At 38.6% G+C, this 17,091-nt stretch overlaps 2 protein-coding genes across 2 annotated transcripts in view; both read left to right on the top strand.

Moving 5' to 3' along the window:
* The window catches only part of LOC148123087 (cytochrome P450 3A11), a 31,987-nt gene extending 22,520 nt beyond the window's left edge, over positions 1 to 9,467 (top strand). The window contains exons 8-13 of the mRNA XM_087903268.1: positions 94 to 221; positions 1,136 to 1,205; positions 3,452 to 3,612; positions 4,379 to 4,605; positions 6,030 to 6,192; positions 8,940 to 9,467. Of these exons, the coding sequence (XP_087759394.1) occupies positions 94 to 221; positions 1,136 to 1,205; positions 3,452 to 3,612; positions 4,379 to 4,605; positions 6,030 to 6,192; positions 8,940 to 9,035 (845 nt within the window). The 3' untranslated portion in view covers positions 9,036 to 9,467. The remainder of the gene's footprint in view (positions 1 to 93; positions 222 to 1,135; positions 1,206 to 3,451; positions 3,613 to 4,378; positions 4,606 to 6,029; positions 6,193 to 8,939) is intronic.
* A 4,178-nt stretch (positions 9,468 to 13,645) lies between these two features.
* LOC125402148 (small ribosomal subunit protein eS17) lies at positions 13,646 to 14,069 on the top strand. The gene is given in 2 exon segments (XM_085681855.2): positions 13,646 to 13,933; positions 13,935 to 14,069. Coding segments are annotated over 2 exon segments (423 nt in total).
* The last annotated feature ends 3,022 nt before the right edge of the window (positions 14,070 to 17,091 follow it).

Genomic DNA, 17,091 nt, shown 5'->3' on the forward strand with positions numbered 1-17,091 from the left:
TGAGACACTGATGACTTATTCTTTAGATTGTTTCATGATTTCACATGAAACATGTATGTCCATTAAAGTTTATTATTTTCCTATCCTTTCCAGTACTCTTTCCATTTCTTACACCAATATATGAGATGTTAAATGTCTCCGTGTTCCCAAAGGATTCGATAGCATTCTTCAAAAAATTTGTGGATAGAATGAAGGAAAACCGGCTGAATTCTGGTGAGAAGGTAAAAAGTGGTGGTCTCCTGAGAGGTGCAGGGTTTATAATATTTTGGGCTGTGAACATGTGAGCTGTGTGTTTCACTTCATCTATCACTAAAAGTAGATAGAAAAGATTTTATTTATAGAGAGAAAAAGAATATTTTTATTTCTGGGAAAGGAAGCTTTGGAATTTTGAAAAACTGATTGAGAATAAGCCAAGAATTAACCCTTAGCAAAACAAATAAAATCAAGAATAGCCACTGTAAGGACTGAAATTAAGAAAAAAAATGGCAAGACATAGGAAAAAACACAAAATAACACCAACAAAACTCCAACATAGATGAGGGAGGACCTCTCCAAATCCCACACCTCCATGAGAAACTATTGGCACTTAATGGCTGCTGAGAAAAGGTATAGTCACCAATAGGTTTCCCATGCACCAGTGAATGACCCCAGAGACAGGGACATATGGGCAGCACTTGGACTCAGTGGGTTATTAAAAGAAAAGAAGTCATAAAGTTTGGAAGAAGAAATGTTACAAGGGATCTAAAAAGAATCAAATGGAGGAAATGGTGGGGTGAGTATGACTATATCTCATTGTGTGCATCTGTGAAAATCTCTAATAATAGATAAAAATGATTAAAACAAGGGAAACACTATTTTCATCTCCTACAAAAACATTTTTCAAAAAGTAAATGATATTGTTTAAAACTGTATCTATTGTAATTTATTGTAAAGTTGTTGATAAATCAGCTAGATTTCTTCTGGTTCACCTACAGTTGCTTTTGATCTGAGGACTCAAGCAACACTAAGCACATTTGTGAATTTAAGGGAGCTACAGTTTCAGAAAGGAGGGTAAACTTCTGAACTCCTGATCCACCTTTGACCTCTGACTTCATCATTGACCTTCTATTTTTGCAACTTCTCTTTCTGCTTCCAGCACCGAGTGGATTTTCTTCAGTTGATGATGAATTCTCAAAATAACCCCAAAGATAAAGAGTCTCATAAAGGTAACAAAGGACTTCCTGGTCTATGAACAAGGAAGCTCGCAGGGAGTGGTCACATCACTAAAAAATGTGTAGGAAGGTTGTTAAGCAGGAGAATACTTCTGTCAGGCTCCTGAAAGAAGGACATGGCTATTATCTGTATGGAATTTTCTAGAAGTACATTGGAACAAATTTGTTCCAAACATGAAGGGTAACCATGATGTAAGTCTTCAGTGGTCTCTTAATGTCACCTAGGTCTACACAGGTACTATTTCCATCTTTCCCAGCACACTGACTGGGAACTTGCCCTAGACATCTAAATTTAAACATCCAGTCAGGAGGCATGTACACAAATGGTGCGTATGCTTTCTGGGAGCCCCTGCTGTGCATGTGTTCTCTACCTTATTCTATAGTGATTATTTACTTCTCTTTGTATATTGAAAATGTTGTATCTGGGGAAAGACTCTCTGTATAAACACAGTGGTTCTCTTCATTTTTCCATTAACTTAAAAATCACTTTTTTATCTTCTTTGGATGGTATATGCATGTGTGCACGTGTTTACACCCCTATATCTCTGTGGATTCCAGAGAAAGGCACAAAGTATGTTCCTCAATCACTCTCTGCCTTATTTCCTCCAGATGGAGACTCTTATTGAACCTGAAGCTAGGCTGGCAGACAGAAGGTCTCTATGATCTACAGAGTTGGGAGCTACAGGACTGTGTTACCACACAGGATTTGACATGGGGACTGAGGATTCAAACTCAGGTTCTCAGGCATGTGCAACAAGTGTACATACCTATTGAGCCATAGCTCTAGCCTCCTATGCTTATGTTTTAATTTAAAACCATTCTTACTATCGTGGTTATTAATTCCCAGACTTTATTCTAGATGTGTACATAAGAAGGCAATGTAAAGGGAGTCTTCCATTCTTACCTATTCCCTTATTTCGAGTGCGCACAATTGCTTATATATAGCAATATGATCTTCTAGGTCCCCAAATTTGCTTTTTAAAGTCATCATGTGTTTTATTTGGAATTCTCTCCAGTTTGTCCACTTTAAACACTTTCATGTGATCAACTAACTTCAAATTGGTCCATATGTCCTGCTCCTTTTCAGAACTGGTCTCATGTAGTCCAGGCTGCCCTCATATTCATGGTGTTCCTGAGAATGACCTTTTAACTTCTATCCTACCATGCCTAGTTTATACAGTACTGGGGATTGAGACCATGGGTTTATTCACGACAGGCTAGCTCTCCACCTACTGAGCTACATATCCTCTGAACTTCTGTATCATTTTTGAGTTCTAAAATTGATATTAACTTTAAAAATACCCTCTGATGGTGAGTTTTTAGTCCAGTTTCAATTGAGAAGAAAGGACTTACACTAATTGAGAAAGAAACTTTACCCACAGCAGAGTCACAGCACTCATGGCAAAGGGTTTACAACTGCGTGTAACTCTAGCTATATGGACTCCAGGCCATGGTCTGCTCTTCATGGGCCCTTGTACACATGTGAGTACACACACATAAATAAATAATTAAAAATAAAATTAAAATTAAGACTCTTAACCTCCATCAAAGGTGAAGAATTAAATTTAAAATTCTTAACCTCTGGCAAAGGACTGGAGTTCAGTTCCCAGCACCTACCTCTGAAAGCTCACAATGTTCTAAAACTCCATGCCTAGGAAATCAGATGCTGTCTCCTGGACTCCATGGCTACCCCAAACCCACACATGGCACCCATCCCATCCACAGACACAAATACACATACACAAACATATATACATATACATATATATGTATTTATATATGCAAAACACCTACACACATAAACTAAAACAATTAAAAACCCATGAAAATGTGTTGTAAGTGCCTAGGTCCTGTGTTATGCTTAGTTCAACTTTGCATCTACTGAGAACTCAACAGTACAATGAAGACTCAGTTGAAAGTCAACCAAACATCCCAGACAGACAAAAATATACATAAATAAAAAATAAAAATAAATTTTAAAACAGAATAAGCTATTTGTCTTGAATCTGCCCACTGATGAGGAGAAGGAATGTAGCATAAACCTTGGGACATCATGACTGAAGCAATCTTTTCCTTCTCTGGCTGTCACATGGATGTCAGGGTGATAACGGTCCCAGGGTGACTGAGGGACTTCTCCATATTTCTCTCTAGGGAAACAGGAGCCTTGTTTGATTATCTCCTTATCTCCTCTGTGTTGGTACATCCTGACCTGACTTCCTGAAATATTTTCTTACTTTCAGTTCTGTCTGATGTAGAAATCATGGCCCAGTCAATTATCTTTACTTTCGGTGGCTACGAAACGACCAGCAGCACCCTTGCCTTTGCCCTTCATTCACTGGCCACTCACCCTGATATCCAGAAGAAACTTCAGGAGGAGATCGATATGGCTCTGCCCAATAAGGTGAATGGATGGTGCTTGGAATAGAACGGAAAAAGACACACCATCTTATCACAAAAAGTGGTGTGTGTATGTGTGTGTGCGTGCGTGCATTTGTGTGTATGTGTGCTTGTGATTAGATCATACATAGACCTGTACTCGGTATTTTTCAAAATCACTCTCCAGCGTAGTTTTTGACACAGGTATTCTCACCAAATCTGGAGATCATCAAATTGGTTAGGCAGTCAGGCCAATGATCACCAGGCATGCCCTGTCTCTGACCCATCCCCCACCCTGCTGGGATTATAGATGTGAGCTAATATGTCTGGCTTTATAAATGATATGTGCCTGAACTCAGGATTGCATACTAGACAATTCACAAATTAAGATATTTTTAAAGCCCAAGTGATAGTCATCCTAACTATTCTGTAAGAGGCTAGACAGATAGCTCAATGGTTAAGAGCATTGGTTGCTCTTTCGTGGATCCATCCAGGTTTGATTCCCAGTACCCAAATGGCAACCCTCGACTATATATAATGTCAATCACAAGGGATCTGATACCCTTTCTGACTTCTGTGGACATTGTGCTTATGTGGTGCACATACACATATGTAGGCAAAACAGTTATACTCATAAAATAATTTAAAAATCCTTTAAAATGTGTTATAAGTGACTATGGTCTTTGCAATGCTCAGCTCAATTTTGGAGTTACTGAGAACTCAACAGTACAATGAAGATGGATTGAAAGGTAATCTGAAATCCAAGAACAAACCTTTTTCTTTCTTCCCAGGCACCTCCCAGCTATGATAAAGTGATGGAGATGGAGTACCTTGACATGGTGTTGAGTGAAACCCTCAGATTATACTCAATTGCTAACAGACTTGAAAGAGTCTGTAAACAAGATGTGGAAATGAATGGTGTGTTTATTCCCAAGGGGTCAGTAGTGATGATACCAACTTTTTCTCTTCACCGTGACCCACAGTACTGGCCAGAGCCTGAGGCATTCCGCCCTGAAAGGTACATAGAAACCCACTATGAACTCTGCTGGGCTGTATAAACTATAGTGTCTCTTATGAAAAGATGATCTAAATGTGATTTAGTATCCATTTGCATTATGTGAAGAGAATGACACAAAAAGGAGAAAAGGGAGAGAGGAAGAGAGATGGGAATTAAAAAACAAGAATTAAAATACGGTGTTTTAATTCTTCTTCATCAAGTAACAAATGACCAATTTAAATGTGAGGCAGGAACCCGCTTTCCTTCGGTCTAACTGATACATGCTTTTGAGAGATGGAACCCAGCATTATCTTGAAGGGACTTTTGGAGTTTAGACACGTATTCTCCCATTTGTTTTAATTCTTTGATGATTGCATTTATGTATAAAGTATTTTGATCATTTTCACCTCCTGTCACTTCTCCCTTGCACACTTGTTGAATTCCTGTTTGTCCCCATCAAGTCTTCCTCCTCTATTCTTGTCTTTCTGTTGTCTTTTGACTCATGAGTTTAGTTGGAGTTGCTGGCATCAGTGTAGGTCTAGGAGTTATTTACTGGAGAATAGACAATTCACCAAGAGCTGCACCATTAGAAAGAATATCCCCCTTACACCAGGAATCATTTATTGTCAATAGTTCTTCACAGAGGTAATGTTTCATGAACTCCCTCCCCCATACTTGATGGAATGTATCAACACGGTCTGGCCTTGTGTAGGCAACCATAGCTGCTAGGAGTTCATGAGTACAGTGGCTGTGTCAGGACCAGGGGATAGTGTTTCCCAGCACCCCTTTCACTCCCTGACTCTTACCCTATTCTGATCCCTCTTTTGAGATGTTATCTGAGCCTTGGAGGGGATGATACAGATATTTCATTAAGTGCTGAGCACTCCACCATCACTCATTCTCAGCATTTTGATCAGTTATGAGTCCCCATGTTAACTGTCTCCAACTGCAATCAGAAGCATCTCTGACCAAGACTAATAGCAGCACTAATTTTTGTGTATAAACAAGAATATTCAGAAGTCAGTTTGATAGCATGTCCACTTAGCGAAACAACTACAGTTCATTCCACCCTAGTGCCTATAACCTCCTTAACCATTGGATTTTCAACAGATTTACAGTATCAGGCATTAATTCCCCCTGTAAATTGGAACTCTGATCCAATCAGACAGTGGTTCATTATCCCTACCACATAGCACTAGTGGGTACATTCGATGCATTTTCTGTTATAGTGTTTGTTTTATCACATATGGTAACTTTTTTAGGGCAAGGGGGACAGAATGGACTTTTAGTGTACAATTCTCAGAGCCAAATACCTGGGAGCAGAAGTTCAATAAACTTTTCCTAAACTACCTCTATGTTACTGGTGTGATGTCTAAAGGCAAATTCATATATGTAGCTCTTATGATTCTATTCTTTGCTAATTTGTCATTACTGTGTGTCTCCAGGTTCAGCAAGGAGAACAAGGGCAGCATCAATCCTTATGTATACATGCCCTTTGGGAATGGACCCAGGAACTGCATTGGTATGAGGTTTGCTCTCATGAACATAAAACTTGCTCTCACTAAGCTCCTGCAGAATTTTTCTTTCCAGCCTTGCAAGGAAACACAGGTGAGGAAAAAAAACTATCTCTGTAAATAATGTTTTATGGGAGACATTTTTCAGCTGAAAGTTCTGTGTATAAAAACAAATCTGCTTGTTTGAGGTTTGCTAACTCATTTTATGGCCTAATGAGTTATTTGTCTCCAGGGAAGAATTGAGGGGCCTCTGGTGCTGTGTCAGTATAGAGTACAACTGTAGCATTATAAATAGTTAGTGAAGGCCAGTATGACAGGATTATGTGTATTCTATTTGAACTTCCAGTCATGTCCACTGAAAATTGATATGCCATATGCCATAAAGAAGTTCAATGATCATGACTTCATGTTTGTTGTGCAGTGCACTCTACTTCCAGAACTCACAGAAGCCATCCTCTGACAGTCCTGTCAACTACTGGCTGTGCATTAGAATCACTGATGAGCTTTACAACTCATATATGTTTCTCAAATTGTAAAGTGCTTACCTGGCATGCACGAAGACCTGGTTCCCATCCCCAGAAATACATGAAGCAGCTATGAGGAAGCATACCTGCAATCCTTGTAATCAAAAGGACAAGGCAAGATGATCAGAAATTCTAGTAATCCTTGGCTACATTGTGCATTTGAAGCCAGAAGAAGCATATGACACCACATATAAAAGCAAAAACAGAAATTCTTGATTCCTAGATTCATGTCTGAAATCCTAAAATAATTTACCCAGATTGTGGCTTTAAAAGCCCATCTCTGGCTTTCCGTGTGATGACCAAGTTGAGAATCATTATTGCAAAATAGAAATGAATGTTAGGGCTCAAGAAATGGCTCAACAGTTAAGAGTACTAAGTGCTCTTACAAAGGACGTGATTTCATTTCCCATCACCCACAATTGCCTAACAACCATTTGTAAATCCACTTCCAGGGCCTCTTATGTCCTTCTCTTGCTTCCTTTGAGACTGTACATATGTGGTATACAGACACATGTGCAGGTAAAAAACACAATAAAAATAAATCTTTACAAAGTTGACAGTTTTGACGAGCTCCAACTTTATGGGACATCTTGATGGTTTGCCTCACTTCTCAGGATCTATGCACCAGAAAACAAATATCTATAATGTTTCCATAAACAATGTATTCTTTTTTCCCTTCATATTCTGCTCTCAAATTCAAGTTCTTGTTAATTCCTCAAATGAATCTTTATCTTGGATTTATTTCCTCATGCGCTTTATATTCTACTTTTGTCTTCTGCAGGTTGTATTTATTAACTGTGCTAATACTTTCTCATTAAAGCCCCCAGTTTAGTTGTGATTTTTCTCTCACTATTGAAGGATATCCCATATCTTTTCTTTCCTTCCACAAACTCCAAATGCTTCTTTGTGGAGAATTCGTGCATTGAAAGCCTTTGGTAAATGTTTTGAAGTAGAGCTTACTACTATAATATTCTTTTATAAAAAAGCATTAAAACTAATTTTAAAATAACAAATAACACTTGTATATAAATTTTATTCACATCTTTTTTAGGCCTTCATGAAAACACATGTATATTACTTAACATATTCAAAGAATGTGATAGGACATTTAGAGAAAGCATTTGCATTTTCCTGAACAATTTGTTCCTGCTTCATGCAAAGAGATGGCTAAAATTTATGAGATTTGTGTATTTAAAATGTGGCTTCTCTTTGTCTATTAGTTTTTTGAATGAATAGAGGGATGAAAATAGATGTTCTGTGATTTGTGGTTTAAGAAAATTATGTAGCTTTGTCAATACATGACCTCACTTATTTTACTACTTTCTCCCTAAAGTATTTAAGTCATAAGCATGTACAGAGATTTAGACAGACAAAGCAGGGGTCAAGTTTTGAGAGCCAATGGCACACCTGTCAAAGGGCAGATGCTCTGGCAAGCTCCAGACATCTTAAATTTGACACCTCTCTATCTCCATGACAACTTTGTTCCCTTCCCTTCTCTTGTGAACAAAAGATTATTCCACTTCTCCCCTCTGTCTCTGAATAGAATGGGACTAAGGCACCACTGAAAACACAGGAGGACTCAGAATTCTTCATTTATCCCATCTTTGAAAGCCAAAATAGATGCTAGGAAAGCAAGCAAATATCTATCCTCCTAAAGACTTATCTGAATGGAGACAACTGTACTAGTGACATACGATTTAGGCTGTGAGGACTGTTCGTAGAGTGGAAAAGTATCTATCCTCTCAGGGTTAGCTTACAAATGTCAACAAACCAAAAATAACTTTTCAAGATGAAAAAGCAATATGATATAGTAACTAAGAATCAGGCTCAAATATGTTAAATTGATCAGGCTTAGTGGCACATGCATTTAATACCAGCACTGAGAGAACAGAATTCATCTCTGTGAGCTAAGGCCTGCGTGGTCTACAAAATAAGATGCAGGACAGACACAGCTACAGAGTGAAACCCTATCTTAAAAAAATAAAACAAAACAAAAATTAAGCTTTAAAAATTAATTTAATTTAAAAATTAAAACATTTTATAGTAGCATAGAACAGAAATAGCATAAATAAGCATGGCTTCATCACATGCCCTGTATACAGTAGAGTCTCAATAAATGTATTGCCTTATACATATTGGAATCATGCTTTCACCATCTAATGGACACAGCTCAGAGAATAAGGAAGTCCAAGCATATGACTTCAAATGCAGCTTAGATGTACCTGCAAAACATCATTCTGAATGATTTTTACTTTTTATTATGGGTTGTTGTTGGCTCACTCATTGATTCTCAATATTTTTTCTTTCATCGTTGCAGATTCCATTGAAATTACACAGAAAACCACTTCTTAAACCAGAAAAACCCATTGTTCTAAAGGTTGTACCACGGGATGTGCTCATAACTGGAGCGTGACTTTTCCTCAAGGAGTCTGCAGTGTTCCTCTTCAGGTTCTGTCTAAGAATACTGGAATCTTTAACTTACTTCATGAATAAAACTGACATGAAGATGAGAATTAATCAACTGGACTTGATACATGGTTAAGGATTCAATACATCCATTGAGCTTTCTCATTGTCAAAATAGAGTATCATCCAATGTAAAGGAAATGACTAAGGCAGCTGAGAGAATGAAAAATTCATCTTCTCTGATCCTCAAGAGATCATCTCCATCCAATTCTTGCTGTCTCCATCAATTTCTTTGAGCTTTTTGGAGAGTAACCATGTCTCTGGAATTGATCAATAAATTTTTGATGAAAATGTGAATTATTGTAACAACACTAATTGTAAAATTTGAATCATATGTATTGACTCCATATTCTGCAATAAAAATGAACTGAAAATATAAATATCTCTTTCTTTAAAAATCCAATTTAAACATATTTTATATTCTTTGAGTGCTTCATACAATATATTTTGGTCATTTAATTCCTTTTCTGCAACTCCTCCAGATCTTTCCCCATCTCCCCTTTTATCCAGCTCTATATTATCTCTCATGGTTTCAAAACTAATCTAAAGAACCATGGAGTCCAGTTCAAGTAGATAACAATTCCTGGGTGTGAGGCCTGCCCTGGAGTGCAGTTAACAAACCCAGTGTCACCCCATTGATGAAAACTTGCTTTCCTTCTCTCAGGACCTATCAATTGACAATATCTCCTTGGCTAGGGGGAGGATGCTTAGCTCCTCTACACTCAGATTTTGTCTGGTTTGTGCTCATGCAGATCTTGTAAATTCTGTCACAGTCCCTGGGAGTTCGTATGTGCATCTGCCACTCTGTTTGTCTGGAAAATGTTGTTTTCTTGAAGTCATCCACACCTCTGACTCTTAGAACCTTTCTGCCTTCTATTCCACATGGATCTTTGAGCCTGAATGGGAGAGGTATGACATAGTCATGCTGGTCAGAGCCAAGCATTCCAAAGTCTCTTTCTCACTTCATCCTGACAAGTTGTAGGTTTTCTTGTTAATTACTGTCTACTACAGGAAGAAGCCTTTCTGATGAGGGTTGAGTGATTCTATTGATACAGCACTATGTCATTAGGAATCTTTTTATTGCTATATTCATTTAATATATTAATTCATTTAATATATTAGTAATAGTAGGTATTCTCTTAGGACTTTTTATCTAGTCTCAGGTTCTTAGCCTCATTGACAGTGTTGGGTATGGGTTCCATCTCATGGAATGGGCCTGAAATTCAATTAAAAAGTGGTTGGCTATTCCCATAATATTTGTGCGACAATTGCACCAGTGGGCATATCTTTCAAACAGGTCCTTATTGTAGCTAATGTCATTCACAGCTGGGTGAGACTGTTAATTCCTTTTATAATCCAGTATTGTGTACAGCTCCTTCTACTACTGTGAATACTATCCTATAACATGATGTTTTTACATCATGAAAATAGACATATTAATGAAGGAGGATTCAAAACAAAATTTTTATTGATTTTTATTGAGTTCTACATTTTATCTGCTCCCCTCCCTGCATCTCTCCTCCCCTTCTACTCTCTCCAAGTTCCCCATGCTGCATATTACTCAGGAGACTTGTCTTTTTCTACTTCCCATGTAGATTAGATGTATGTATGTGTCTCTTAGGGTCCTCATTGTTGTCTAGGTTCTCTGGGATTGTGAATTATAGGCTGTTTTTCTTTGCTTTATGTTTAAAAACCATTCAAGAGTGAGTAATGTAGTAATTGTCTTTATGGGTCTGGAATACCTCACTCAAAATAATAAAACAAAATACTTTTAAAAATATAATTAAATCTTAGGCTATAAGAAATTTCATGCATACACAGAATATATTTCGTTCATAAACATCCTCTACTCCCCCACTCAAATTCCTCTGAAAGTCCTACAAAATGCCCTTTCAATTTCATGTCTTCTTTTCTGTTTATAACCTGCTAAATTGGCTGGGTAGTGGTGGCACAGACATTTAATCCCAGCACTTGGGAGACAGAGGCAGGTAGGCCTCTGAGTTAAAGACCAGTCTGGTCAACAGAGTGAATTCTAGGACAGCCAAGGCTATACAAACATTCATTCACATCAAATAAAATTTTTAAAATACTAAAAATGTTTTAAAATTTTTATTAATTTCTTTATTTCTCTCTGTGAATACGCATGAATACCATGCTGTGTCTGTGGAGGTCAGAGGACAACTTGTGGACATCGGTTCTATCGTTCCTCTATGTGGATTATCAGGGATTAAGCTCAGCTCATCAGACTCAGCAGCAAGCTCATTTACCCACAGAGCCATCTCTATGGACCATAAACTAGATATTTGAGATCTAAGAAGAAAACACTATTTTGATGGGGAAGCTCAGCCAATCACATTCTGTTTAGGGTGTGTCCCCTTGGGGCCAAAGAAAATAGATAAAAATCCAGGTGCGCTTGCCTCTGCCCTTTTGTTCCCTGCACTTCTGGATCCCTGGAACCCTGGTTTTGTAAGTTCCCTTTCTTCTGTTTATTAAAGCTAAATATTTTATATTAAGCAAGTCTGGTTAATTCTAACTACCAATCGACCACACCCTTCACTATTTTTCTATAGACAGAAATATTCTGCCCTGTAGGCTAGAGCCAAAGACTACTGCAGGTCCACGCATGAATCTGGGACCTTTGAGGTAGTAATCCTGAGCCAGGACCTCTAAGGGTCTGGGCGTGAGTCTGGGACCTCCAAGGGAATAGGCAGGAACCAGAGATCTCAGGAGTAGATCAAAGTCAGAGGGAACAACCCCAAGCCAGGGACTTCTGCAGGAGTGGATTCAGACTAGAGACATTCACAGAAACAGGTCTGAGCTGAAAACCTACTCTAGAGCAGGCCTGAGACAGCAAACTCCACAGGAGAGGAGCAAAACCTGGGAGTGCTGAGCAACCTCCAGGAACACAGAGTGTCCAATGGGGTAACTAGAACTTTGGCACTGACTGCACCATGAGGAACAATCATCTGAGCCTTGAATTCACTGGAAACTAGAAGGTTAATAACCAGAATAACAGACAGCCTCGAATACACCAATTAGAGGAAAAGATGAGTAGACAAGGTAAGAACACAAACAACACCACAAAGAGCATCACAACCTAACCTAAAGACCCTACAACAGCAAGACTTGAGCAACCAAATATAGACGAAGCAGAGGAAAATGACCTAAAAAATGACTTTGGGAGAATGTTTGAAACTCTTAAAGAGGAAATGAAAAATTTTCTCAAAGAAATGGAGGAAAAGACAAAAAATGGGAGACATCAGAAAATTCCTTAAAGAAAACCAAGAAAATTCATTCAAACATGAATGAAACTATTCAAGACTTGAAAACTAAAATAGAGACAATAAAGAAAACACAAGCTGAGGGAATTAAAGAAACAGAAATCATGAGAAAAATGATCAGGAACTACAAATGCAAATATAAACAGCAGAATACAAAATATGGAATAGAGACTCTCAAGTGCTGAAGATACAGTAGAGGAAATAGACTCATCAAAAAAAATATTAAATCTAACAAAAGCTTAACACAAAATATGTAAGAAATATGGGATACCATGAAAAGACCAAACCTAAGAATAATAGGTATAAAAAAAAGAGAAAAGGTTCAACTCAAAAACACAGAGAATATATTTAACAAAATCACAGAAGAAAACTCTCCCAACCTAAAGAAAGATATGCCTATGAAGATATACAGAACACCAAATAGACTGGATCAAAAAAAGTCCTCTCCAACATAATAATCAAAATACTAAACATATGGAATAAAGAAAGAATATTAAGAGCTGCAAAAGAAAAAGGCCAAGTAACATATAAAGGCAGACCTATCAGAATTACATCTGACTTCTTATTGAAGACAATAAAAGCCAGGAGGTTGTGGTCAAGCATTATGCAGACATAAGAAACCAAGGAAATCAGCCCGACCAAACTTTCAATAACCATAGAAGGACAAAACAAGATATTTCACGACAATACCAGATTAAACCAATACCTATCAACACACCCAGCCCTACACAAAATAGTAGAAGGAAAACTACAACAAAAGGAAGTTGGCTACATCAACAAAAACACAGACAATTGGTGGTCTCATAGCAGCAAATCCCAAAGTAGGGGAAAACACACAAACTATCATCACTAAAAACAAGAACTAAATTAACAAGAGATAGCAATCACTGGTCATTAATATCCCTTAATATAAATGAACTCAAGTCACCGAAAAAAAAGACACAGGCTAACAAATTGGATACAAAAACAGAATTGATCTTTCTTGTGCATGGAATAAACACACCTCAACCTCAAAGACAGACATAAAGGGTTGAGAAAAAAAATCCAATCAAAGGGACCTAAAAAACAAGCTGGTATAGCTATTCTAATATCTAAAAAAAAAAATAGAATTCAAGTTAAAATCAAACAAAAAAGGTAAAGAAGGACATTTCATAATAGTCTCAGAGAAAAAAATCCATCAAGAGGAAACCTCAATACTGATCATCTGTGGTCCAAATACAAGGGCACCCTTGTATGTAAAAGAAACATTTCTAGCTCTTTTACCGGGACCCGTCAACATGGGCCACGTCCTCACCAAGACCGTGAAGAAGGCGGCCCAGGTCATCATCGAAAAGTACTACACATGCCTGGGCAATGACTTCCACACCAACAATCACATGTATGAGGAGATCACCATCATCCCCAGCAAGAAACTCCGCAACAAGATAGCTGGCTATGTCACGCTTCTGATAAAGAGGATTCAGAGAGGCCCTGTCAGGGGTATCTCTATCAAACTGCAGGAGGAAGAGCGAGAAAGGAGGGATAATTACGTCCCTGAGGTCTCAGCCCTGGATCAGGTAGAGGTATATCAGGATCAGGATTGAGGTAGATCCAGACACCAAGAAGATGCTGAAACTTCTGGACTTTGGCAGTCTCTCCAACCTGCAGGTCACTCAGCCTACAGTGGAGATGAATTTCAAAACACCGCATGGAGCCATTTGAGTCTGTTCTGTCATTTTCAATAAATCTGAAAATAACTTTAAAAAAAGAAACATTTATAACGCTTAAATTATACATTAAACCCTACACACCAATAGTGGGAGATTTCAACACTACCCTCTCACCACTGGACAGGTCAGTCAGACAAAAAATGAACAGAGAAATAAGGGAACTAATAGATGTTATGATTCAAATGGATTTAATGGACATCTATAGAATATTCCATCCAAACAGAAAAGAATATACCTTCTTCTCAGCACTACATGGAACCTTCTCAAAACTGACCATACACTCAGTAACAAGACAAACCTCATGGAACCTTCTCAAAAATCGACCACATACTCAGTAACAAACCTCAACAAATACAAAAGAATTGGAATAGCCCCATGTATCTTATCAGATCAGCATTGTTTAAAGCTAGAAGTCAACAGCAATACTAATTCCAGAAAGCCCACAAACACATGGAAATTAAACAATGCTCACCTGAATCAACAGTTGGTCAAGGAAGAAATAAATGGAAAAATTAAAGACTTCCTGAAATTAAATGAAAATGACCCATACAACATACCCAAATTTAGGGGACACAATGAAAGCAATGTTAAGAGGAAAGTTCAGATCTCAGCCAGGGTGGGCACCGCGGCCCGGGGCAGGCGGTGAGTGCAAAGGGACGGGAGTCCCTTTGTTCTGATAGCCGGCCTGCAGCAAGCTAAGACCACAGGCAGGGAGTCTTCTGACCAGCGAGGGGCTCTGATCCTGTGGAGGGGTAAGTGTGTTGACCGCCATACAAGTCCGGTTAGGGAACACACAATATTCCCACCATCCTTATCTCCCTGGCTGCTCCAAAGGGGCAGCTTCCCCCAGCTAATCCCTCTCTCCTGCTACGCCATCCCAGCTTTCGGCCTCGAACCCCTCCCCTCCTCTTTCTCTTTTTCGGGGCTTAAATTCCTCCATCTCAGCCGGGGTGGGCACCGCGGGTCGGGACAGGTGGTGAGTGCAAAGGGAAGGAAGTCCCTTTGTTCTAATAGCCTGCCTGCAGCAAGCTAAGACTGCAGGCAAAGTGATTCCTGGATAGCAAGGGACACTATTCCAGTAGAAGAAGACCCAGCGGAAGGAAGAGCCATTGGAGAGCATCTGAAGGAAGAGATGGGCAGGCGCCAAGGCAAGAATTCCTCCAACAATCTGAAAAACAACATGAAAACACCAGAACCCAGCGATCTTATGACAGAAGGACTTGAACACCCTATTCCGGAAGAAGTGGAAAACAGTGTCATTATGAAAGCAATAGAGTCTCTTAAACAGGGTATGAATAACTCACTTAAAGAAATAGAAGACAAATATAACAAAAAGTTGGAAGAAATGAGTAAAGAAATGGAAGACAAATATAACAAAAAGGTTGAAGAAATGAGTAAATTCGTAAATGATACCCTGGGAAACCAAGAAAAAGCAATCAAACAGGTAATGGAATCAGTTCAAGAATTGAAAACTGAAATGGAGGCAGTGAGGAAAACACAATCCGAGGGCCGGCTGGATATGGAAAATCTAGGTAAACGAACGGAGTCTACAGAATCAAGCTTAACCAATAGAATACAAGAGATAGAAGAACGAATCTCAGATTATGAAGACACCATAGAGAAAATAAACGCCCTGACCAAAGAAAACAGCAAATCCAACAAATTCTCATCACAAAACATTCAGGAAATATGGGACATAATAAAAAAACCAAATCTAAGAAAAATAGGAGTAGAAGAAGGAGAAGAATTGCAGATCAAAGGTCCAGAAGATATATTCAACAAAATTATAGAAGAAAACTTTCCCATCCTAAAGAGGGATATTCCTATGAAGGTGCAAGAAGCATACAGAACACCGAATAGATTGGATCAGAAAAAAAAAATCCACTCGCCATATAATAATCAAAACACAAAGCAGTCAGATTAAAGAAAGGATATTAAGAGCTGCAAAGGAAAAAGGTCAAGTAACCTATAAAGATAAACCTATCAGACTCACACCAGACTTCTCTATAGAAACCATGAAAGCCAGAAGGTCCTGGATAGAGGTACTGCAGAAATTAAGGGACCATGGATGCAAGCCCAGACTACTTTACCCAGCCAAGCTTTCATTCACTATCAACGGAGAAAACAAAATATTCCAGGATAAAAACAAATTTAAACAATACGTAACTACTAATCCAGCCTTACAGAGAATACTAGAAGGAAAATTACATCCCAAGGAATCCAACATTGCCAACACTGACTACAATAATTCAGACATCTAGCGACCCTTCACTAGCACAATTCAAAGAAGGAAAACACATACACTCTATTACCCCCCAAAAAAATGACTGGAGTCAACAACCAATAGTCATTAATATCTCTTAATATCAATGGACTCAATTCACCTATAAAGAGGCACAGACTTAGAGATTGGTTACGAAAACAGGATCCAACATTCTGCTGTTTACAAGAAACACACCTCAACCACAAAGACAGACACCTACTCAGAGTAAAGGGTTGGGAAAAGGTTTTCCAAGCAAATGGACCTAAGAAACAAGCCATTCTAATATCTAACAAAATCGACTTCAAACTAAAATCAATCAGAAGAGATGGAGATGGACATTTCATACTCATAACAGGAACAACTCATCAGGAAGAAGTCTCAATCCTGAATATCTATGCCCCTAATGTAAAGGCACCCACATATGTAAAAGGTAAAAAATGTGATGGGGATACCCACTGAAACAGCATTACCAGAGCTAATGGAAACCTTCCGACTTCAGCCTGACATGAGAACCAGCATAGGACCAAACTAGGCCCTCAGAATGGGGGTGACTATTTATGGTGGGGCAGACTGTGGAGCCACTGCTTATCCCTGTTGCTTATTCTGGGTTTTGGAACCATTCTCTCTGGAGGGATACCTTGCTCACCTAGATATAGTGGAGAGGGCCTTGAACCTGCCTAAAAGCAATGTGCTAGATTTTGTTTACTCCCCATAGGAAAACTTACCCTCTCTGAGGAGAGGGTAGGAGGTG

This window comes from Myodes glareolus, chromosome 2 (assembly GCF_982192425.1).
Source record: "Myodes glareolus chromosome 2, mMyoGla1.1, whole genome shotgun sequence".
In the NCBI taxonomy this organism is placed as follows: Eukaryota; Metazoa; Chordata; class Mammalia; order Rodentia; family Cricetidae; genus Myodes; species Myodes glareolus.